This window comes from Argiope bruennichi, chromosome X2, assembly GCF_947563725.1.
Source record: "Argiope bruennichi chromosome X2, qqArgBrue1.1, whole genome shotgun sequence".
In the NCBI taxonomy this organism is placed as follows: Eukaryota; Metazoa; Arthropoda; class Arachnida; order Araneae; family Araneidae; genus Argiope; species Argiope bruennichi.
Window position 1 is genome coordinate 85,231,113 of NC_079163.1, and position 26,639 is coordinate 85,257,751.

At 28.7% G+C, this 26,639-nt stretch overlaps 1 protein-coding gene across 1 annotated transcript in view; it reads left to right on the forward strand.

Moving 5' to 3' along the window:
* LOC129960925 (1-phosphatidylinositol 4,5-bisphosphate phosphodiesterase gamma-1-like) overlaps window positions 1-26,639 on the forward strand; it is an 84,063-nt gene that overhangs the window by 14,117 nt on the left and 43,307 nt on the right. The window contains exons 6-16 of the mRNA XM_056074669.1: window positions 673-762; window positions 5,805-5,906; window positions 7,292-7,407; window positions 8,065-8,150; window positions 10,046-10,166; window positions 10,350-10,435; window positions 14,881-14,963; window positions 15,433-15,487; window positions 16,290-16,474; window positions 20,530-20,900; window positions 22,587-22,709. Coding sequence (XP_055930644.1) covers window positions 673-762; window positions 5,805-5,906; window positions 7,292-7,407; window positions 8,065-8,150; window positions 10,046-10,166; window positions 10,350-10,435; window positions 14,881-14,963; window positions 15,433-15,487; window positions 16,290-16,474; window positions 20,530-20,900; window positions 22,587-22,709 — 1,418 coding nt within the window. The remainder of the gene's footprint in view (window positions 1-672; window positions 763-5,804; window positions 5,907-7,291; window positions 7,408-8,064; window positions 8,151-10,045; window positions 10,167-10,349; window positions 10,436-14,880; window positions 14,964-15,432; window positions 15,488-16,289; window positions 16,475-20,529; window positions 20,901-22,586; window positions 22,710-26,639) is intronic.

Sequence of the window (26,639 nt, forward strand, 5' to 3'; positions counted from 1 at the left end):
CGAAGAATTGTCGAGTAAGCGGATCTGGTGCACATTAAATCAGCCAGAACCAAATATCTTTGTTTATTTGTAGCAGAAACATAGAGAGGTAGATGTCAACTCAGGCGTCATTTCTTGTCACCTGTCCAGGGTTCAAAAGTAAGATGTCTGGCCTTAAGTAGCCATAGTATTGCCGTAAAATATTAATCAAATATAAGAATTTCGAAATTCGTGTACTTGAAACTAGTTTTTGATTTTATCTTAAAAAAATAAATGAATTGCCTTAAAAATAAAGTTTATTGGCATATATAACTACTGATGATTGGTTTATGAACTTTCAGACAATGCCTGCTATTCTCAACAAAGTCTCTCAAATTTGCTACATACAGATATGTAATAAAAAAAAATTGTCAACTTCATTAAAGGAAAAGACAGTATAAAAAAAATCTATTTATCTCCTGTTTGCAGAAAAGCTTTTGATTTTGGAGACTCGGTGGTTGATTGTGTTTATTGCAGATAAACTTTCTGATTTTCTTTTTTATTCTATGTTTAGTTTTGGTTAGGAAAAATGTTTTTTTTTAACCATTTACTTATTTAAACTTTTCATACTAAATGAAAGAAAATGAAATACATCTATGATTTAAATTAATTCTTGATATTTATTTTTGGCATTATTCCTGCTTCTTTTTTCAGTTATTTAGTGGTACGTTTGGACAATATACAAAGGATGGTCAAAGAGTTACTTTGCAAGAATTCCAAAATTTTTTATTGGAGCAACAGAAAGTAGGCAATTTTCATTAGATTTGTTAATTTTTTTTTTGAAATATTTTCTATGTTTTTAAAAAACGTGTATCTAAGGAAAAAGTCCTTTTTTTTTTTTTTTCCTTTGAAGGATTGAAATATATGCATAAATGTGAAGGGAAAAAAATGAAATTTGTTCAAAGGTATATATAAATTATATATGTGGTTTTTTAATTAATCAGTTAATACAATTCTATTATTAAATAAATTTAGACCATTTTATGAATACTGAGCTGTATTTTTTTAGGTTTTCTTAATCCAAATTAATTCTGCTAATAGTTTAAGAAATATCTCAAAGTTATTATAAACTCCAGAAAATAAAAATTATGAAATTGATGTAACTCGTGCTAAATTCTAAAATTACATTGTGTCTTCATTTACATTATGTACATTCATTATATTTTTATTTGAGCGATTTTAATTAATTTACATATTCAATAATATCATATTTCTCCTTGAGCATATTTCTGTGCTTTTGTGTCTATTTAGACTGATTTATCTCTCATGAATATTTTTTAAGGGTAAATGCAATTTCATATCAACTTGTAGGATCTGAAATTGTTTTACATTGGTTTATTTTTTTAAAAAATAAATCTTCAACTTTTAAAACCAGTTTTCATGTTATGTATTTCATTATATTTTTATTACATTATATTTTTATTTGAGCGATTTTAATTAATTTACATATTCAATAATATCATATTTCTCCTTGAGCATATTTCTGTGCTTTTGTGTCTATTTAGACTGATTTATCTCTCATGAATATTTTTTTTAAGGGTAAATGCAATTTCATATCAACTTGTAGGATCTGAAATTGTTTTACATTGGTTTATTTTTTAAAAAAAATAAATCTTCAACTTTTAAAACCAGTTTTCATGTTATGTATTTCATGTGCCCGTGAATCTACATTCAATGCACATTTGAATTCATTATCATTTTTACTTGGTTATAAAAAATGTGCAGTTTTCTTTTTTTTGTTTAGGAATTTACATTTAAACCATAATATAATGATTGCTATTGTTGATTTAAACAAGTTATATTATAAGATTTTGGCACTGTGCAATCAAAAAAGTATCTGGATATTTGTTATTTCTTGCAATCTATAAAAGTTAAATTCCAGAAAAAAAATTTCATTCGTTTCAAAAAAATATTCTCTTTAAAAATATATAAACTGCTTTCACACAAGAGGCCATTTACAAATTTATATTTGCGTAATCTTCACATTTTCTTAGTTGCAATCCCGAATTTGTCTTTTATAATAGATTCTGCATATTAAGAAATCCACATATATAAAATTTTAGACAAATTTGCTCGAAATAACTGGAGATATACGAGAAAAATGATTTAGGGGCTGTTCCAATATGTGTAAACTTAGCACTATAAATACTTACCTTTATTCAAATTTTCACTTCAGTCCTTAATACTGCAACTTTGTTTTAGGAAGAATTGATGGTTTTATTTTATTGTTTGAACAGCACTAAATTAGACAGATCTGAATTCATGATTTATTTATATATTTAATTGCAAATAAATAATATTTTTGTAATATATTGTTTAACATAAAATAAATAGTATCTTTGAAGTATGGTATTTAACATAATCAAAAATTTGGGATAAGTTACTATTATTATTAAAAACAAGCTTACATTCAAAGTTTTTTAGTAGTTAATGCTGATTTTCTAATTACAGAAATAACATCATGTTTGATTTGCACATTCAAATTTCCACCATATGATACTTAAAATCATTTTTAAGAAATATTTTTTAATATTTATTTTCTTTTACCATAAAGTGTATTAAATAAAAAATAACTAATGCAGCATTTATAGGAAATTTATAGGCTTCAGTTTCATAAAAAAATTATTTTGTGAAAGTAATGACACTGCATTATCCATTATCATTATGTATTTTATTCAATAATATTTTATTTTATTCTGTATAAATTATGTAATTTGTACAGAATTTTGCTTCTGTATTTTTAAAAAAAATTATGTATCTCACATATCATTTCTTCAGTCGTAATAGGCTCCCATTTATCCCAACCGCATCTTCGCTTGAAGTGTAATCGGAATAGAATCTGTTACATGTACCGATTTTTCCCCTTTGCCTTAGCATTCTTTAAGAAAAATCTTAATCTAAAGTAACATTGAAAAACATGCTTTGATTTTCTTCCTGTTTTAATGATTTTTTATACCTGGTGGGCAATCCTTTTGCGAAGTAAAGATGCCTCCCCCCTACAAAAAAAAAAAAAAAAAATCTCTAACTTGAAAGCTTTTGGTTATTGCCACATATCGGAAATGGAAAAAATTTGGAATGTCGATGCTTTAAGTCCAGTTCCTTTGAAATTTTTATTAGTTTCTATTTAAAAAATTTTATCGTGTTATCTTAGAAATTAATTAAAAGTATAAAATGTGCTTTCATATTTTTAAAAAGTGCATTATTTTTGTCTCGCTTATTAAGTATTTTAATGCATAACAATTATTATTTTCAAAGATTCATCTTTTCTTGAAATACAAGGTGATTAAAATTAAATTGGTGGTATTCTGTGATTCGTAACTCCATTTCTACTGTACGGATCCGAGTGAAACTTCATATTTGTGTTATTTAGAGCATGGAGCAGAGGTTTCCCGCAGGAAAAAAAAAAAAAAAAAAAAGTTTGAAATTTTGCTCATTGATGGTGTCGTACTGCTTAAAATCATATACTAATGAGTAGCTAATTTAATTTCACTATAAAAGCGATACGTATAGTTCGAAGAAATTATTCACCCACAGTGAACATACCACTGATGAAAGAAGATCGTTTATTGGTCGTAAAACTTTTATCAGAATGCAAGGAATGTTTCATCAGCACTTCTTGCGTACCCGCAGATGAAAAACTAAAGGAAAGGACCCATGTTTGTGAATGCAGTAAGGCTTGATGGTTAGGCTTGGAAGAAACCGGTTCTCTGTTTATTGCACCTGTAAGAAAACGAGTGTAACGGAGCCGGCAGTTAACGGAGGAAATTGCAATTGCAGTGGCCTCTCTATAACATGTGCACTGGACATTTCATGAGCAACCGTGCGGATAATTTTATACAACGTTTTGAAATTGTATCCTTACAAAATGCATTTCGTGAAACAATGGAAATCAGGATTACAATGTCTTGATTTTACCTTGCGTTTTCTTCCGAAATTTACGTGGATGAGTATGGGCATCGCATGTTTTTGGAACAGATGAGGCTCATTTTCACGTAGATGATGCTGTAAACATACAGAACTACCACATCTGGAATTCCATCAATCCTCATGTTGTGCATGAACTGCGCCCCATTCCTCATACGTCATGGCATGGTGACGATGCATCAACGCGAATTTTATTATTGACCCGTACTTCTGCATGGAAGTAGCAGTGGAAGAGTTCGTTAAGTGTATAGTTATCGGTGACCGATACAGCTTTTTGGCAAAGAGGCTGTTTGGCCACCTCAGTGATAATGCAAGACGGTGCAAATGCTCATATAATAAAACTTGTAAAAAACGTGATGCAAGTTCACTGCCCTAATGAACGTGTCACTTTGTTTACTTCTCCATTTGCCTGGCTACAGCAGTCATTAGATCTGAACCTTTTTGTCTTCTGATTGTTTATCAAGGACTTGTTACTAATGCTGTGAACTTGAAAGTCAGCTGTATAAATAAAGTATTAATTTATACAGCACACAAGTGTATAAATTAATAAAATATTCTGTTTTTTTATTTTTATTTTTTAACTGTCATCTTTCTTTTTTTTAGTTACAGCTCCAGCTGTTGGCAAAATTCCAAATTATTTTTTTTTTGACAGAAACCTCGGCTTTATAGTCCAAGTAACGAATATATGATGTTTAATTCAGATCCTTTCAGTAAAAATAGAGCTGCGAGTTTCTGAGTACTATCAGTTTAATTTTAACTACGTTTGTATATTGGGGGGGGGGAAGAAAGAAGTTTCATTTAACATTAGAAATTTAAATTTACAATTGCTTATAACTCATAAATCATTACACAAATTTCCAAAATGTTATATGAAAATGTTATGTTACAAATGTTATATTTGAACTATTTTAATATGGAGAATTTAGATATGTTTTCGAAATTTTGCTACTTGTAAAAATTTTACCCTTTCTTTATATGAAGAAATATTTCATACACTTTCTGATAATGCATTTTACAGTAATAGGCATTTTCAGTTTTACTTTGAAGTAATTGATTTTTCAATAAAGAGCAGTGTCTGCATACTTTTTTGATGGACTGTACATTAGTAAAATAAATAAACTAGAAAGTCTTAATTAAAAAAAAAATTCTTTTTGTGTAGAATTATTATAGTGCCATTAATTTGTGATTGTTAAATCTAGCTCGGTTTTCATTTATGTCCACTTTATTTTTTTCCTGGTACTTCAGTAAATGCATTCGATTTCTTATATTGTATATTTTTATGTTTGTCACTGATTAATACCGTTTTCTAATCAGCCTAAAAATTGTAATTATATAACAATGTATTAATTGTTTTTGACATCATAAACAAATTGTTATAACATGAAATTGAATTATGATACCGATGTAGACTATAGATAGCAAATTAAATTTTAATATAGTTATTTTTTGTGGAGAGTTACTATAGTTCCATTTATCTGTGGTTGTTAAATTTAGCCATATTCCGTTTATTTGTACTAGGGACCTATTATGGTAAATACGAGTTCTTGATTTATTCAGTCATTCTTTGTTTGACTCTGAGGATTTACATTTTCTAATTAACCATGGGCTAATTATCGAAACCTTAAAAATATCTGACTGATTAGCAAGAGCACACATGGTATGTAGAAGTGATGGAAGTTTTAGGTATTTCTTTGTTTTTAATAAAAAGAAATGCCAGTTGTTTTAGATTTCTTGCCTGAAAGCTGAAATGAAAGTTGTTTTGAAATAGTACTTTTTCCATTACTTAAAAAAAAAGAATAGCAAATCTTTTGTTACATTTTTTGTTAGCATGAATGCATGTTTATGATATGTCATTGTTACAGGATCCAGATGCTTTAGACGAACAAAAAGTTAGCCAGTTCATGAGGGAATATCTTCAAGATCCGATTAGGGATGCCCAGGAGCCATTTTTTACTGTCCCTGAGGTTTGTTTTAGAAGAAATTAAAATATAAATTTATACATTATATCTATAATTTAAGTACCATGAATATAACAATAAATTGCAGGTAATGGATATGTAACTTATATTTAGTAAGTAATTTATTTTGTACAAAAATAATTAAAGGATTGATTGCACTTCTGGATTGTTTCTTTTCTCATTGAAGTGTCATTATTCGCCACCGAACTGCATACTGCAAATGAAGAGAAATGCATATCTCATTTTCAGGTGCTGCCATTTGATTATAGAAATCTGATGCTTATTTATTTTTATTAAAATTTTTTTTAGTAAAGTTGTAAAATCAAAACATTTGCTTTAAAAATTTTAAAATATTTGGAATACTTGTGATACAAATATTATAAATTACTTATTGAAAATCATATAGAACTCAGTGAAGAAATAAGAGGAAATGTACCATCTTAAAATTTAGAAAATTATATAAATTTTTGCTCAAAGAATTAATAATGCAAAATCATTATTTTTAAAATATGGAATAGAATGCATGTATTAATATATGTATACTCATGTTTCAGTGGGAATTTGATTGTAATTTCATGAAAATCTGTATATCCATTTTTTTATTTGTAAATCAACAAATATTTTCAGCTTTCACTTCTGCTTACAAACATATGTATTGATATGTATATACTTTTTATATCTAAAACAAGGATTCTTAAATTGTGAATTATTATGTGATCAAATAGCTGAACAAACTTTGTGCAGTAGAAATTTTTTTCTTTATATTCAACATTTTTGATAAAAACTTGTTGGAAACTAATGTTGATATAAATATGTCATTTAAATTTGTTGAATAAGCCCTGTAAGATAAATTTCATCATTATCTTCATTTAACACTTTATTTTTATTTATGAATCATTTTTGATTTTTGAATAATTAAAATTGACTTCGGAAAAGATGGTGTGAGTGAAAAAAATGTCCAATTAAAATCTTTTTAATTTTAAAAAAAATTATTTCTATTATATTTATTTTAATTTGAATTCATTTATTTTTTAAAATTTATTTAAGCAGATGTAGGGGTATTGTTTTAAGAATTGGGCATAACCTTAAAAGAACTTTGGAATTTTCTTAATAAAAATTTTCTTTGACTTTTTTGAGCAGATTCTGTTGAACTTTTATCATTATATTGGCATACTTGAAATAATTTTAAACATTTCTAAATAATGTGAAAATGTACCTGCATAGTATAGGAAAAGCATAATTCAAATTCATTCGAAGCTAAGATTAAGTACTGAATATTTTTTCCGCTTTCATCAAAAGAAGAAGGGGGGGGGGGAAGTAGAAATTGTTAAGAATTATAGTTATTCTTTGCAAGCTAAGCTTTTGCAGCTAATTATATTTTTTTTGTGTAGTTTTTAGATTTCCTGTTTTCTAAGCAAAATGATGCATGGGATGCCAAACACAATGAAGTAAATCAAGATATGACTCAGCCCTTAGTCAATTATTGGATTGCATCATCTCATAATACGTATGTATTTTTCCTTATGAAATTTTAAAGTACATATTTCAATTTCAAACTGATATCCTGTACTTTTATTTTAAAAAATGTATTTTATTATACTATTTACATAATAGTACTCTATAACTAGGATGTATATTGAGTGAATAAAGTTTTTATGATAAGTAGTTTCATGTTCATTTTATATAATATAAAATATGAATCATCATTCTATAATTCAGTGTTGAAAGTTTGTAATTTAAAATTATTTACTTTTGTTGAATTATTAGTATTGTCTCTATATGAATTGGTCTTTCATATTATATGTGCTGGTAATTATATGCATTAAGATGATATAAACTCTACTAAGTTGACACATTGACTGCTATTTGATTCCCAAAGGCAATTCACATCTGATATCTAATTAGATAATAACTTATCTATTTTAATTAAAAGATAGTAGAGAAGGGTTTTCTAATTAAATGGAAGGATGAAATGGCAGGCATGAGTTATGGCAATTATGTTATTATTGCTTATCAAGAATAATTATTTTATATTGCATGCAGAAAACGATCATCTGTGATCTATGTATGACATCTTTATTATAAATACATAATAAAAGTGTCTTTTTAGTTATTCACAGTAACAATTTTTAATTTATCATTTTAATTTCTTGTTCTCATTTAGCTATCTTACTGGTGATCAAGTAAAATCAGAATCGTCCACTGAAGCCTATGCCAGGTGCCTTAGAATGGGATGTCGATGTATTGAATGTATGTATAAATGCTTTTTTATTCATGGTGTAATCATTTAATAAAAATTTAAACTGTATTTGATCCATTCAAATTTTGAAAGCAAGAAATTTGCAATGAATATACTGGTTTACTAATTATGTTTACTCTTGAAATTAAATGCAATTCTACATAGACTAGATTGGTCTTCCTGTAATTCTGCTTTGTGAAGTTTCCTTTAATCTGGGCTCAATGCTGGCATTCTAGAACAGGGACTCTTAGTCTGTGGGTATGCAAAGATAATTTTGATAGTGGGAAGAAGCAGAATAAAAGGGATTAAAATTTTAAAAAAGAAGAGAAATGTTGTAAAATATTGTTTTTCCCCATTCATGTGAAAAGTTGAAAGCTTTTGAAATCTGGAAGATATTGGTAAACACCCTATATATAAATTTTGCAGTAAGTCTCAGGCTACAGACATGACTTTGTAAATGTCGTCATTTAAATATAATTTTATAAAACTCATATCTATGAAACAGTTTCAAAGATTACATTGAAATTTTAAATGAATTGTTTATGATGGAGAATAATTGTCATTAGTTGATGTGGGACTATTTTGATGCTACATTCATTTGTTTTGGCATTGGATGAATGATATTAAAAGCTGAAATAAAATATAAATTCAAAATAAATCTTTCAAATGTTACTAATTTATTTCGTGTTTGTTCACTTTTATTTTGAGCTCTTAACATTTTTAATAAAAATTGTGCAGAAAGAAATTTGGGGGGAGTAGGATGGTGAGATACTAAAAAATAAAAAGTCTAATCTAGGACTATGGGAAGAATAAAAGATAAGGATTTACAGTTCTAGAGCATGACAGATAATCAAAATCGTAATCTATACAACAAATTATCTCAAAATTTCTGACATCCTGTGAAATTTTGTATTTTAAAATAATTCATGTCTGAGTGTAAAGCAGTCATTGAATAAATTTTTTATTATATTTACTTTTTGCTTAATAATAGCAGCTCATCTGTTAATGTTTAGCAAATGGTCATGCTTGTTGTAAAAATTAATATATTTAATGTCTTAACAAATGTATAATACAATCACAAAAGCAAATGTTTTTCTACTATCCAATTAGCAAACATATTATCCATTAAAACATTAAACTAAAAATGCATGCAACAAATGAGTTTCTTCAAAACTAGTTGTTTTAATTGTTATTTTAAGTTTTCAATATAAATCAGTATATAATTTGATTATAAAGATTTTTTCAATATGTAGAAATTACAAAAGCTGGCATGTGTATTTTTGTTAGAGTTATGGCTGAGAGATTGCTTGGTTTAATTTCCAGATTTGACACAAATTATATATATTTAGAAATGATTCCTTTTCAACACTCTGAAGTGAATTTTTTTTTTAAAGATTTCTTATATATTTGTTAATTAACTTTTTATTTTATAACTTATATTTTTATTGGTTAGATAGTAAATAAAGAGGTTTTAGTTAGAGGGGAAAAAAGTAGTTTCTCTAGTTGAATTTGTTAAACCTTTATAATCTTTTGATATTAATTTTAAGAGTTTAAAAATTGTAGTGTAAGCTGATGAAATGCGTATACTTTCATAAGTATAAGCATTTCATCAGTCTTGTTTCAAGTTTCAAGACCCCCCCCCCGGAATGTTATGAAAATATATAGTACATTTGATATTCTGATAAATTTTATGTTTATGTTAGAAAATATTGGATACTATTTTATTGTTTTAAAATGCTATTGTATTTCTTTTTAATAGAATTTGTAAATTCTATGCATAAATTACTGAAAATATGCATTCCATTTGATTAAATTTGAGCAAGTAACTTTTACTGGTAACTTTCATGTTTTTAATTTGCAGCTGTGCATGTTTTTTAAATCACTTTTTTTAAAATTCCCTATGTAGTGGACTGCTGGGATGGTCCTGATAGCATGCCTAGTGTCTATCATGGACATACACTGACAAGCAAAATTAAATTTATAGATGTCATCAGGACAATCAAAGAACATGCATTTGTTACATCTGAGTAAGGGTTTATTTTTGGCTTCTAGTTTTTTTAATAATATTTAGTATTATTATTTTTTTTCCTTGGCATCACATTTTTGCAATCATAGTTTTTCTTTCCTGAAGTCAAGCAGTAATTCAATATGTCTTTGTAAACTGTGTTATGCTCTATCTAGTTAATTAATAGTTAATCCTTTTCATTCAGGTATCCAGTTATTTTGTCAATTGAAAACCATTGCACTTTACCTCAACAAAGAAATATGGCTGCTGCATTTCTTGAAGTTTTTGGAGGTAACTTATTTTTTAAAATATATATGAATAGCAATTTTTGTGATTTTCATTATGTAAAAACTTTAATATTTTTTTTTTTATTTCAGGACATATAAAGTAAAGTAATTTAAAAAGAATCATTTGATAATTTAAATTAAGTTTTTTTATATCATTATTTATTACTATTTTATTCATAAGGAAATATTATTCCAACTTCTTCAGTGTGGCGAAAACGTAGTTTGTGCTGTAGATTTTCTTTGAATAGAATTTTCGCGATTTTGTTCCTATTGGCAGCCTTTCTTTATTTTAATTGAGTCATTATATTTCCAATGTGCACATGGAAACAGCCAAATTCTAATGTTCTTATGAATAAAAAAAGCCCTTCCGTCACAAATAATTTTGGAGATAGCAATATAGTTGGTTGCTTTTGGTCAACTGCAGCAAATCAAAAGATTTCAAGATCGAACTGAAGAATATTCCTAATGTTTTTGCAAGAAAGCTAGAGGCATCTAAATTGAAAACATTATTACAACTAGAACTATTCGTTTCTCAAGTTACTAATATATTTTGGGAAATAAATAGATTGATAAAAATTGCTTGCATCCTACCAGTGTTAATATGCGCTTGCGAAAAAAGTTTCAATCCACCGAGAAAAAGTTATCTGCACTCTACCATGGTTCAGAATAATCTTCAGTTTAATGATCTTAAAAGTGAATAGTAGCAAGTGAAGAAAATTAGATTTACATCATATAGTAGGAAAGTTTGACAAATTGTATCTGAAAAACCAAATTGCACTTCCACTTGGACCTACTATCACTATGAACTGATTTATCATACGTTCCAACAAAATATAATACATTTGCTTTTTATGTTTATGCCTATTTTATAATATTTCATTTATTAATTATAATTTGAAAGCTGTATCTTTTTGATGAGAAATGTACTATTGGATATTTGGGAATGGATGCAAAATTTTACTATCTATTTGTAAATATTTAAATTAAATTTTTTTTATTATGTTTAAATATATTGTATAAGGTCCAGTATTCTTACATGTTAAATCTTTTTGATGAAAATAGTAAGAAAAATATTGCTTAAAAAATTAGTGAAATTATAAATGATGGATGTCATGGTAATTTAATTCAAAGATTTTTAATTTCACTGTCAGATTCTATTTATTTGCTTGAGTCTGAGTTAAATTTAAAATAACTCTAATTATGAAAATGGAATTGCATGATTTAATGCTAATTTATCAGTGGTTGCGATTGTTATTTCCTTCGCAATATGTACAAATATGCATAGAATAATAATAATAAAAAAAATTAACAGATATTGACAAAATTTTTATAATCTTTTCAAGCAATGGGCTATAGAACTAGGATGTAAATAAAGATTGGCGAAAAATAAAGAGCGTTATTATTACAGTCTTCACCTGTACAGCAGAGCATGCCCATTTGCTGTGCAACAGCTGTAAAAATGTGTTATGAGCTCAGATTCTCATATAATTATCTGTTTGGCTTATAATTACCGCATTGTTTTTGCTAATCTGTTTGTTATAGCTGTTTTAATTTGTTTAAAGGAGATTTTTCAGAACCATAGTATAAAATAATTTAAGTTACTTTCTAACTACTAATTTAATCTTCACTTTAGAATATTTATAATCAGATATTTTAGTTTTCAAATACTAAGGCCCAATTTAAATTTTGAAAATTACATTTGTTCTATTTTGAATGATGATTTAATAACTAAGAAATTTCAGTAGTACTTTTTTTATATATTGCAGAATTAGCAGCATTCTGGAAAAGGGTCGAATGTGAACCACTGTTTGTAAATTGTCTGCCAACTTTGCATTTCGAAATGGAAATTTTCAAAGATGCGAAACATTTGTTTCTTATGAAATACTTTTGGACAATATATACTTTGCTTGCAAGATTCATCATTACATATAATCATTCACTGCCATCTATGAGAATATCCCTGCCCCTTTGGTTTGCAAAATCAACTTCTGTTTTTGTGTATAGCAAATGAGACAGATTTAAAAAAAAAAAAAAAATTAGTTGATTTATTGATTTGCGAATAAACTTAAGCATGAATAAATAGCTAAAGTCAATGAGCCGAGTTCTGCTATTTTTATTTTATATTTCTTTATATCAGGGCTGCTACGGTACCGGGAGAACCTGGAAAACTGGGGAAATGAATAAAATTTAAAAATCGTTGAAATAAAGGGAAAATGCAAGGAAATTCGTAAATTTCCGTAAAAATCGGAATAATATATTGAATTTTAAGCTTCTTAGTTCCTTTTTTATTCCATCTAAAAAAATGGCAATCTATGAACATTGCATGAATAATGGATCATTGCCATAGCACCAGAAATGGAACCAGTGTGTAATCGCGAAAACTCAATCCTTTTCTGCGATTACACACTCGTTCCCCTCCCCCCTTTTTTGTATAGATCAGTCTAATTTCGATTTCAAAGGTAGTTGTTCTCTTTTTATGAGATTCCTGAATTGTAGCTATTGAAGATGCGTTAGAATGCTATAACTATGAGAGAATAGAATAAATTTCTCTGGAGAGAATAGCAGCATTTAATCTGCAGAAGCATCGCGGTGGTATTTAGTCACTCACACGTGAGTTTATTGAGTGCTTTGTTTATTATTTGAGAAATTGTGGGCTTAATCAGAGTAGATTAGAGAACTTTTTAAAATAATGGTCTGCTTAAAATTTGTATTTAATACGGATCTGATGGATAAAAGTATGAATCCTGACTTCGCCGAATTGGTTAGAAAAATTCCGTATTATCCGTTTGTTGCATACTGTTTGTAAATAGCTTATAAGCTTAAGTAATATGGGAAAACAGGCATTTACTAGCCATGCTAAAAGAAGAAAGCATGCAAAACGGATATTTTATGTGCCAGTTAAAAATAGTAATTGTTGATATCGGACTAAAAGGAATATAGATGACACGTTAAGTCCAAAAACATCAAATTTGATGTTTTCGGACTAAACTTTTTAGTTCAAGAACAGTAATCGAAAACTGAACTATTGTGGGCATTTTAATTTGTTGCGCCACATTCGTCCTTTAATGCATTCAATGATATGTCGGAAATATTTTCACATATTTTCACTGATTGTGAAATAGCCCAAAGATGTACTTAGATTGTACAAAAATGGCGTGTATTATTTGTTACGGATTTTTTTTTTTCAACAACGTATTTTGTTACAGATTTTTTCATCATTCTTGTTGAACAGTAGTGAAAAATATTGTCAAAAGAAGCATGATCGAAGTAGCAAAAATTTTAGATAGCTTATTTTTGATAGAGCTTGATGATCCTAGAAATATAAGGCTGGGAAAATAACACGTTACTGGAATAATGACTACAAGTTACTTGATTATTAATAAAGCTACTGAAACTGAAAAAAAAGTTTTATATTTGTGAAGAATTCTGCTAGAGCCATTTAGACCTACTAATAAAGAAGTTCAGTGGGGCACCCGTCTTGCGTGGCAAGGCTATCTCCACGGTCCTGATGCGATTCAGACTTGGCGTTATAGTTGCACTGTGCCGAGAAGAGGAATGAAAGTTTAAGTTCATCGTTCTTTATTCAGAATCCAAGAGGTCTGGTACTTTGAGGTCTACAAGTCTTGGTACTACAAGAGGTCTGGTACCTTCTTCACTTTTTCTTTTTATGCCTGCTCCTTTATTTTTCTGTTCCTTTTATTTATTTTTTATTTTTATTTTCTTTGGATGCCTTTAGCTTCTTTTGCATCTCGTACACATGCACATGAAAGTTTTTTTTTTTTTTTTTTGAATAACCAGTCCTTTGATACCTTTTTAAATTATTTTTTTTTAATTTTAATTATGAGCTTTTTATTGGTGTAACGACACTTTTGGCACACACCTAATCATCATCAGAATAAAACATATTTGAAAGCATGTCCAAAAATGTTACTGTTTTAAATACTGCATCTCGTTTAAATCCATATTTATTGAAGAATCTTGCTTTTTCTACTCATTAAAACTATACTGTATTGTTATTAAATTATTACTATCACTTGAGTACTGTTCTCACATTTCTTTATTTATTGCATATGCGTACAGGAAAAACATGGGGAATTCTTTTTCCAGATTTTTTCAATTAGTGGATCCCTATTTGTTTCAATCCGTTTTTAACGATTAGTTTTGTTTTGGCGTTCTTGGGCATTATGATAAGGTGAATCCATTGGAGGACCAAAAAAACTTCTGTTGTTATATATATGCATATAAAGTATATTGCAAATAATATATATATATATATATATATATATATTTCTTGAACATCCTGCCAATGCTCATGAGACTTTCTACTGCTACTTTTCTTAGTTAATCTGTGACACCAAATTTTGCTTTCCGGTAACAACCATCTAGATTTACGCATCTTCTAGTTTTGGGTAGATTTACCAGGAGTCATATTCATTTTCTTTATTTTAGATATGCTCCTAGTACAACCCATTGAAAGAGATGGTACACAGATGCCATCACCAGCCCAATTAAAAAGAAGAATTATTATTAAGGTAAGAAGATAATATGTATCTCTAATTAATTAATTTTTAATTTTTTTGGAACTTTCAACTGTGTTCTAGCATTAAACCATGTAATATATTTGTTTTTCAGTAGTTTTTTTGGATTATCTTTTTCTATTGGCCATATGAAATGAATATTAAAAATTAAATTTAAAAAAAAATCATTTTCTATCTAGCTAGTAGCGATAGAAAATATTATTAATAATTATAAAAACAGGTAGGTAATACAAAATGTATGAAAAAGAAAGATATCTGTTCACAACTCACCATCAAATACAGATCATTGTTTCTTCTGACCAATAACTTACTTACTATCATTAATTGAATTCTTTTGTTAAGTTTATTATTGCTTACTTTTTGTTTGTAGTTATTTTAATAGCATAATAACATTTTGTGGAGTTGAATTTAGCATTTTCAACGTCTTTTCCCCTCTTTTTGAAGTTCTCTTTTATTTTTCCAGCATAAAAAACTGCCAGATGGACATGAAGAAAAACTAATTTTGCAAAGGGATGAAGGTATAGAAATATTGTTATATAATGATGAAAGTGCATTTTTAATTTAGAAACTTTTAGTACTGAATGGATATTTCAAATTATCACCTCTGCTTACGTTTTAGTTAGGTATCAAATTGACTTGATTTGTTTTTTTTTACTCGATTATTGCAGTGAATGTAATATAATTCATTTTAATGTTATAAATGGAGTCAGATTTGACAGAGGGTTTCTGAATTTCTGAAATCGTATAAGAACTGAATCTCGTTCCCCTCGCTAGGTTTCCAAGACTAAACTGAGAAAACAGAGGCAGTTAAAAAATATCAAATTTTGAACAACAACCAAACTTGAAGGTTTTTGTTTGGGGGGGGGGAACAGTCACGTCTTACGTTCCTAATAAAAGCAGATGCACTAACTGATATTGCAATTTAATTGAACTATTCTAACTGTCGGTGAGTGGAGTGTGTATTGTGTGATTGCTTCATTTTATAAGCTTGGAAATCCCTCTTCTCCCCCTAAAAAGTAGAAGTAAATGAGATATTAAGCAATCTAAAGGATTGTCAAATCTAAACCTAATCAATTAGAGGGACTCTGTCAGATGAAGTATAAGTTATATTGACATCAGATTTGAGCTTGAGATATTTGAAAATTATTTTTAAAAAGATTCACGAATTTTTAGGTACTTAATTCTGTAATATCATTACTGCTTATGCAATACCAATGAAACGTTCTACAAATACCCTGCATTAATATCCTTTCCTTTGGGTTTCATTAATTTTATAAATTTAATATTATTTGTGGATTTTGAAAATTATTGTTATTGTAGGGGCTGATGCTGATATTAGCAATGCTGTCAAAAATGGTATTCTTTACTTGGAGGATCCTGTAGATCATGAATGGAGGCCTCATTTTTTTATGCTTACGCAAAACAAGATGTACTATGCTGAAGAACAGCAGTGCACTGAAGACGAAGATGGAGATAATGAAGACAGTAACACTCATACAAAAGAGGTATTAAAAATGAAAGTGATTATATGAAGGTATTTTACGAACGAATAAAATGTTGTTTCCAAATACTCAACCAATAAATAAAACAATATTTAGAGGTATTATACCAATTGTTAAATTATTTGCTGTGTATTTCTATTTGCTGGAATTGTATCAATGGATAAAAATTTATTTACAGGAATTGTGGCTTTTAATAAAATGCTGTTTTCCAAAACTGTGCCATTGGATGAAACATTATCCCAGGAAATGTTATTTGCTCGACATTGTCTGCAGGCTTTCTTTCTTTCTTTCTTTTTCGTCCTTATAGCTGAGGGATCATTGTGTGTTGAATTTTCACTAATCAGTTTTAAATGTAATGTCTTTAAAATTCAAGAATTTTTTCGATTTTTCTCCTGTTTTCTTACTTATTTAATTCTCAGATATGTTGAAGATAGTTATTATTCTAATTTCTGTTCTCTTCCCTCATATTTCCCAGAATTCTAAAGTTAAAACATGTTTTTGAAGGCTTCTCAGTGATTCTCATAGGAGAAAAATCAGGTTAAACAGAATGTGCACTATCTATAAATAGTGTTTTATTCGAAAGTACAGTACATGCAAATAAGAGAATCCAAGTATAAGTAGCATTTCTTTACACAAATTTTAACAATGTATTAAAAACTGGCAAATTCAACAGATACAATGGAAAAGTTTGAATCTAAACTCAGCAATGGAAAAATATTTTATTGAATTTGTAGTTAAAGCAGTTGCTTTTTATTGTCTTCATTTGAGAAGAATTTTAATTTTGATATAGTCTGTAACATTGTATTTTCAAACTAAATATTCTTTGTATTGAATTTGTTTTTTCTACAGAACCATTCGACAGCTGTACTCTTTTCTGTTGGTTCTTAATTGGTTAGCCAACAAATTATATGATTCATTGTGCACAAAAGTATTTTATGTACTCCATATATTTATTGAGGTTTGAGAAGAACTTCTGTTTCTCAGCTCCTATGCTACTTTACTATATGAAGAGTATTTTTCATTTTTGACTGAAAGTTAATTGCTTCAACAGATAACAGTAAACAAATATGTTATTCGTTCTTGCTAATCTTTCATTGAACAAGGATAAAGGAAAAGGAGCCAATTCAAAAAGTAAATTAGTTTTTGAGTTTTGACTGCTTTTTCTTATGAAAATATATTTCTTTTGAAATAGTGTTTGGGTCTATAGGCATCCCTTCATCATGCAGCTTCATAAACACTACTTTTCCAAGAGTACCTTGCATATGAAATTTCTCACAAAAATTCTTTTCATGCTTGAATGTCATATTTGATTCTGATAAATAGTGTTTTTTATTTATCCTTGATTACTTCTGTAGTCAGTTGATATTACATATTCCCATCTCAGAATAAATTGGGGCAAAGGAACCAATTTACAAATTCTTTCAATTGTTGTTACTCCTACTTACTTTGGATAACTTTATATTCACATGTTGCACAATGGCTCAAGACGATTAGTCATATATTTTCTGCACCTGTTCAAAAACTATTGTAATTGTAGGCATAATTGCTACTCATTTATTCATTGTGTTGTCGATAGTCTTCTTCCGTGAGTTAAGCTTCCAGTATTTTCAAAGATTTCATTAATATTTGTTGAATGGTCATGTCAGTCCAAATTCCTGACTAGAATTGATCAGATTTCCTGACTTTCAAGGAGTCTTTTCTTAACTAAAAAAATCTTATTCATTAAGTTTTAGTCAATACATATTAAAAGTATTAATGTACATCTTGTATAAATAATAGGATAGTAGAAGATTTTAACATTTCTTAGGTAACCTATTTATTACCCCATTAATGATAGATTGTCAATGATCTTTACTAGTGGTACAGCTCTGACCTTTGAAGAAGTTGAAATTATTAAAATTTGATGTGTACTAAATTGATAAATACTTTGTTGGTAGACTAATAAGTGGAGGTAGGCATTGTTGACAATTATTGTAGCCATGTTCAAAAATAAGGTCCAAATATACGAAATGATATAGAACTATATCTGATGTAATGGTATTTATATATATACAGTGAAACTTCTTTGAGCGGCGACTTCTCCATTCTGTGGAAATTTAGCCGTTTTGTAGGGTTTTCGTTACAATTGCAAGGTAATTGTTGTAATGCATAATATAAATGTCTGACACATTTAAAGTGAAGTCTGACACTTATCTAAAGATAAAATAGTATTTCATTTTTTTTTGGCCATATAGCCACATAGTGATCGAAAAATGATGTTATTCCATATACAAAATATGTCCTGCTACCCATTGCTGGCAGAGAAATTTTCAATTCCTAGAGCATCCTCAAGTTCTTTTGCCGTGTGTTGTATCATATATCCACTGAAAGAAGTTTTCCTCACATGAACAATTTTAAATACTACGAAATTTGAAGTCTTCGTATTTTTTCAAAATCAAATCATTTTCTTTAATGATTTTGTTGACTTACATTCTTTCCCAGTTAAATATTTCAGCTAACTTTCTTGTTGATGTGCCGTTCTTGTATTGTTACAGAACTCGAATGTACTACTCGAAATTCAGAAAAACTCATTTCAACATCGTTGCAAAAATCAATGATCAACTAATGAAAGAAACATTAATGACGTTTTGTGTTCCAAAATTATCTTATAGCCGGAAAAAACAAGAACTACAAACGATCTTACTTAACCTGGCCTTGAATTTTTCGGCTCTTAGTTAGAAGCAGGAAGTGAACACATTTTCATGAAAAATGGGATTACTGAATCGATGAGGCGGCCAATCAGAGGGGGTTGGATGCCGTTGACAAGGGTTATTTTATCATTTGGTCTATGGGCCAAGACTGAATACTATACAGGGGTGGCCGCTCGAAGAGGTTTCACTGTATAGACATACACACATACACATACAATGAGAGTCAAAAGAAAATTAACACCTATGATTGATTTAGAAATGTGTGATTTCAAATATATTATATGTATTATAGGGTATGTGTGAAGTATAAGCAGAAAATTTGCATGAACTTCAAGTAACTCTTTTTCACATGTAAAATAATAAAAATAAAAGAAAACTTTTGGCTTTCCACAAAATAATAGGAACCAAGTGCCTCTTTTTCTCCCTGGTCTATTTACCATTTTTGAAAAGAGAATATGGAACATGATGACCATCTTATGCACTTGGAATCATAAAATTAATAAAAATTTATGAGAATTGCATTTAACTTTGTGTAGGATCTGTGATAATACCATTTGAAGAAATTTTTTTTTAACATTTTGAAATAATATGAGATTGCTTCTGATTTAGCTCAATAAGAAGTTATTAAAAAATATTGCTAACAGTCAGTATATCTAAAAGTAAACAAAACAAATATTTTGCTTACTTTTCAAATATATGATTTTTTAAAAAATGATCATGGCATCTCTTTATATTTGTTAAATTTCAATGCTCTAGGTGTGTTCTGTAAAGAATCAGATCAACAATTTTCTCAGTAGAATGTGACCATGTATAAAAAGGCTACTGATAGACACACATGCACCCATTTATATTGTTATTAAGGATAATATTAAATAATAAGTAGACTGTATATTTTTAATGGCATTTTAATTAATTCCTCTAATTATTTTGAATTAGGTTTCAAATTACTCAACAGTTTTATAATGAATTTTCCTCTTCAATATCCTTAGACACCCTATAAATTGGTTAATTTTTGTCTTGGCTAAGGTAATTTGCAGGTGTCCATTCCCCGAAATCAAACTGATTCAAACATATTGCAGTTGTAGTTTCTGCAAGATAGCTTGCAGGAAGCATCCTGGATGAAATCATCATTTATATATTATTTTGAATTGGTTGTCAATTTATTAAAGAATAGATTGTTAGTATTGTGGAAAGTACTTATTCTCTGATAATTTTAAAAATTTACCTTTAGTTTACTAAGTCTGCTCCGTTTTTATCCCTTTTTAAATACATACAAATCTTAGGTCCCAAGGTTCAATCGTAATATTTAACTAATTGATATTTTGAATTTAAATTTTTGCGTACACATTTTATTTACTGCTTTTTTAGGATGTTCCTAGTGATGAAATTCATTTTGGAGAAAAATGGTTTCATGGGAAGCTGCCGGGTGGTCGAAATCAAGCTCAGGAACTTCTGAATCAGTATTCAAGTTTAGGTGATGGCAGTTTCCTTGTTCGTGAGAGTGAAACATTTGTTGGTGACTATTCTTTGTCATTTTGGAGACAGGGTGTAGTTAATCACTGTCGAATCAGGTCAAGGCAAGAAAGAGGACAAACAAAATACTTCTTAATTGACACTATTTCTTTTGATACTCTTTATAGTCTGATCACATATTATCAGTCTAATCAGTTGAGAAGTCCTGAGTTTTGTATGTGTTTGACTGAACCTGTTCCTCAGCCGAACAAACATGAAGGGAAGGAGTAAGTACTGTTTAAATTTTTTTATTTTTTTTTATTTAGCGAATTAAATTAGTAATTTACTTATCTGTACTTAGATGTATTTACCAGTGCATCAGTTGTCTGTGCTGATTCCTTGAATTTTTTTGTTTATGGAATTAAATATTTGTTGCTTTAATTCTTTATGAATCTGAAAATTTATTTTCATACATCATTTTATTGATTTGAATCATCTCATTTTATGAATTTGAATCATATCTTCATACTTATTAGTGTTTGCATTGGTAATGTTATTGATAAGTAATAGATGTCATTATTATAAATAATGGTAGTTTATAGGATACAAAATGTTTAATACTTGCTCTGTAATTTTCTTAATGGAACTGACTATTTATTATATCATTATCTTAATGCTGACTTAATTTTTTTATGCAGTTTACTGTTATATTTTCTTATAGAAATATTTCTAGTTTCATGCATACCATTTAATTTTCTTTAATTTTTTTGTTTTGAATTATTTTTTAAGGAAAATAATTAAAAAATAAATATATCTTAATGCACAAATTAAAGCTTATGCTATTAGTTAATTAATAGAGGAGGAATTGCTGAAGAGTCTTATCAATTTTTCTTAGGTTTCTTTATTATTGCTAGATTGAGAGAAACCATGAATGTTCATATACCCTTCAGTCATAATGTTAATAGTGAACTGTCATCCACTGAATGTAAGAACTATGAACTAACATAAATAAAAGGCTTCTTTTTTGGATGTATGTAATTCAATATTTGAAAAATATCTTTTGCAACTCTCATTTTTTTAGTCAATGTGTAATCACTTGTAATGTAATTACAGAAAAGGGGCTGTTTAAAGTACTAAGTTATTTAATGTTATGAACATCATCATGGTTTTGAAAAAAGATAAATGGGCATTATGTTTAAATTTCTCATTAAAATTTTTTTCTGTTTAAATTTTTTTATTAAATTATTTTTTAAAATCTGTTTGGCATCATTAAAATCATATGGAAATATACGCTGGTAAATAATAATGAATTAAAACTCAATAATAAAAGCTTTGTTTCTTTATTATAAAATAAACTTATGTAATATGTAACTTGAGTAACACAGCCTTAGATAATTAAATTTGCTTGGTTGTAATTATACTATGGCTGCTGTTGGATTTCTATTGTGATAAGCATGGCAGAATTTAAGAATGGTTTCTTATTCTCTTTGCAATATCCCATCTTTTATTACTTGTATTTTTTCAACCTATTCTTATTCTTGAGAAAAGTTAACATTCAAACAATTTTTTGCGTTCTGTTATGAGCAGGGACTATTTCATTTTGAAATGAGAATGATTTGGAAATATGTAATTTGGTATTCACGATATTTACATTTCGTCGAATTTTCTTTTTTATGTGCAAAAAAAAAAAGAACAATTCTTTTAGAGCTGTTGCTTTTTTAGATTTTGAAAAATAAATATTCAGAGTTTTGGTGGTGGATGCCTTTCTAAGAACAAAAGGCTAGATTTTACTTATTCATGTAATATAGCATTTTCTGTGGATACTTTGAACTAATAAAAAGGTTACACAGCCAGTAAATATAATTTATGATATCATAATTTGTAAGTCAATACGTAATACCGGAATTACAAGCATTTAATCATAGAATGTTGAAATGTGATGTTTTATTTCATAGAATTGACTTTTTTAACAGATGGTTTCATTCCAATATGACAAGAGCACAAGCAGAAGAAATGCTAAAAAGAGTACATTATGATGGTGCATATTTGGTTCGTCCAAGTGAAAAAGATGCAAATTGTTTTGCTATTTCTTTCAGGTAACTATTCTTAAAGTGATAATCCATGTATAATAGAGAATAAAGACTAAATTGTATTCTCACATAATTTTTTTTTGTTAGCAATTAATGATTTACAACTTCAAAAAGTTAGTGCATTCAATTTTTACCTCATTCTAGGCAAAATATGCTGCCTAATGAACATAATAAAGAATGTATTCAAGAATTTTCATTTAAATTTAGAGAGAACGATTTAACAGTGTGGAAATTTAATAGAATCTGACCATATTCTTAACTCGTAACATTTGACTCAATTTTTTTTATTCAAACTATGATTTGTGTATAAATAGTTCCTGTAATTATTAGCCAATGATTCTGATTTCCTGTACTATTAAGTATTAAAATTACTAACTGAAAGAGTTGTCTGAGGAAACAAGTAGATAGGTAAACTGGTTCAGGAAGATAGGTAAAATGCTATTTTGAAATTAATTTCTCTGTGATTATGACATTGAAATTGAAGAACTGGTATTAATTAAACTTGATAAATTACCCGATTTTAAAACTATTTCAAAATCTAAATTTTTATATACATTTTGAAATAATTAAAAAAAACAGTTTTTATAAATCAAGTGAATTTAATAATTCAGTTATGTAGCAAAATCATCAGAATGTTGAACTTTAAGAAACCATGATGTTCAGCTTTTCAATGTTTTGTAACTTCAAAAAATTTAACCTTTCTTTTTATAAAAGTCAGTATGTAAGTAAATCTAATTATCAAAACAACAATTCTGTCAGATATAATCCAAACTATTCTCTAAGTAATTAGTTGAAAGTAACTTTTTAATAGATAGAGATACTGCAGGAAAATTATCACAATTAGTATTAAAACATTAAGAAACTTTCAAGATATTTTTAAGGGAAAAAAAATCCTGAATATTACAAAATTTCATAAAATTTAATGTTTCCATTATAAGTCAGAATGAAACTAACTCTGTGCATGCATGAAAATATATTTTAATTTTCCATGCCTTTAAAGGTAACGAAAATTAGATTAGACATTTTAAATTTTTTAAAATTCTTTTAAGATTGCAAGTTGTTTAGTTTTCAGAGAATAAAGCACTAAAAAAATATTTTCTTTTGAAACAATAGACGAAAGACGTTTTAAGACTAGTCTCATTGGTGTGGGACAAGAGATCGCACGCATGCACGCACCCCCCCCCCCGCAGAGATGTGAGTTGCAGATCTGCAAAAAATAGTTTTTAATTAATAAAGAATGAACCATTCAGTTAATTAGCACGAAACTTTCCGAGAATTTCCTTGGGGTCTCAGTACATCTCTGTGTGCAAAATTTGAACAGAATCTGCCCAGTAGTTTTTTTTTAGTCTATAGAGGACACACGTAAATCAATATTGCCTTATATATATATATATATATATATATATATATATATATATATATATATAACCAATCTTAAGTAAGAAAAAGTTTGAAAACGAAACAAAACAGTTTCGAAATCGCAACTAAAATTTATAACCTATTTAAACTAAAACCAAAAAAGAACTTCATAGTATTTAGAGAGCGCAATTGCAGCTACTTCTAAAACACAGATAAATTAATACAAAAGTATTAGAATCAAGTTAATAGGAAAAACAAAAAATCAAATAAAAATTAAACCAAAAAAATTATAAAAAATATAAAAAAAGAATCCGGCCTGAAGACTTTTTCAAGGGTTACCCTCAGGCGGGGATTCAAAGAAAGGGATTTTTTCTGTAAATCTGTAAAAATGATAAAACAATAGTTGGTATATACGATAAAAGGGATGATTTCAACTTTAAAATAACAAAACTATGTAACTACCATTCCAATCTAAACTCTAAAATTTTCAAAAATCTAATTTTCTCACAAGTTAACAGGATCAAAAGGGTTTGCAATAATAAAAATTCTTATATTGAAGCATCAAACAACCTCCTTAAAAATTTAATTAAAAATGAATTTCCTAGAAATTACTGTAATGTCAATTTTTTAATTAAACAAGGTATGGTTTGGGATTAATCCTTTGGCTTAAATAAAAATAGAACTTTCCTTGCATATTGGATCACTCAATAGATGGCGCTGGGAGCCTACATCTGTTTACATAATTTACCGTTAGTATTTTAAAAACAGGGAATCACAATCGATAGTTTAAAGTTTCCTTGACTGTTGATGGTATGTACTGGCCTTTTCGTTTTTAATTTTTAATTTTAGTGCTATTTTTTGTTTTTATTGTTATTTTTGTTATTGTATTTTTACTTTGTTGTGGTTAATTTCTTCTAATTTGTTGTTTTATATTTCCTCTCTGTTAAAATGGTATATCTCTTGAGCATAATTTCAGGGGATTTTCGGGTCACGAGGAATCATTATTAGACAATGTCTGTATTTCCTCACAGAAAAAATCCCTTTCTTTGAATCCCTGCCTGAGGGTGACCCTTGAAAAAGTCTTCAGGCCGGATTCTTTTTATATATTTTTTATAATTTTTTTGGTTTAATTTTTATTTGATTTTTTGTTTTTCCTATTAACTTGATTCTAATACTTTTGTGTATATATATATATATATATATATATATATATATATAATATAATATATGATATTTTATATATATATATGATATTTTAAACGCTAATTTAAGTTTAATTAATTCAAGAGAAACTTTGTGAAATTGCTGAATCGGCTAAAAGCCTAACTTTCCCACACTCCGAGTGAAGGGACAAAATACCACTGACGTGACAAATTCTTTTTTAAAAGATCCCTGTGTTTCCCTTATGTCGTCGACGCGTGTAGCAAAAATCTCTATCGAAATCTTAATAATATATTAGCACCGTTAAGAAATATTTTCCCTATCAAAATCTCAGGTTATATATGACCAGGGATAAAATGTTCAAGAGCTTTTTCCTCATTCCTTTCCGCTTGTACATAATGCCTGCTTCTCCAAAATGAAATAAACCGACGTCACGAAATCGAAAGATTTTCACTGTCTTCAAAACTGCATCTTGCTTCACATAAAATAATGCTTACACACATATATACAGGGTATCCCATAATTACCGCCCAAACTCTGCACAGCCAGATTCCTTGTTGGGAGTACATAAAAACCGCCCAGATAACTGCACATGTACGACACATAGTTTTGGAGAAAAATACGAAAAACAAAATATGACGTTACATCCGGTGCAAGGGAAAAACACTGTAGTAGACACATTAACAGAACTATTTGCATATCTTTCCGGACGATGATGTTCAAATGTCGCTTCATGCCTGTACGCGCCGTGGAATGATGTGAAGCCATCGTATAACTCGTATTTAAAAGGCTTTAATTCATATTTATTTTTATTCGCCATATGTGGTCCCAGTTTAATTCTCATTGGATCCGCTCGTAAGAATATCAGGAACGCTGATTTGTAAATGTGTGGGCTGGCATACTCGGGGATCGCCTGCTTGGACCATATCTGTTGCCTAAACGGCTCTTGGAACATTCCTACTTTGTATTTCTCTCTGATGTGTTACTCAATTTTCTCGATGACATACCCTTAACGGCAATACAAGAAGACCTTTGGTTCCAACACGATGGGACTCCGGCACATTTCTGAGTTCCTGTATGTGATTGGCTGGATGTGGAATACCCCGACCGCTAAATCGGGCATGTGGGTCTGGTTCTGTAAATGCCACATCCACCAGAATTCACACCGTGGGATTTTTTCCTATGGTGCCATCTCAAAGAACTGGTGTATCGAAATATAGTGACTACACAAACGGATTTAATTGCTCGTCTGCATGTTGTTTATACTTCGGTGCGTGCGAGGTATGCATTCATCCATTCCATGGCGGGCTCAAACTTGCCTCGATACGCACGGCGAACATTTTGAACATCTGCTTTTGTAGTTTGAAAATAGTTCTGTTGTTGCGTCAAATAAAATATTTTTCCTTGCACTGGATG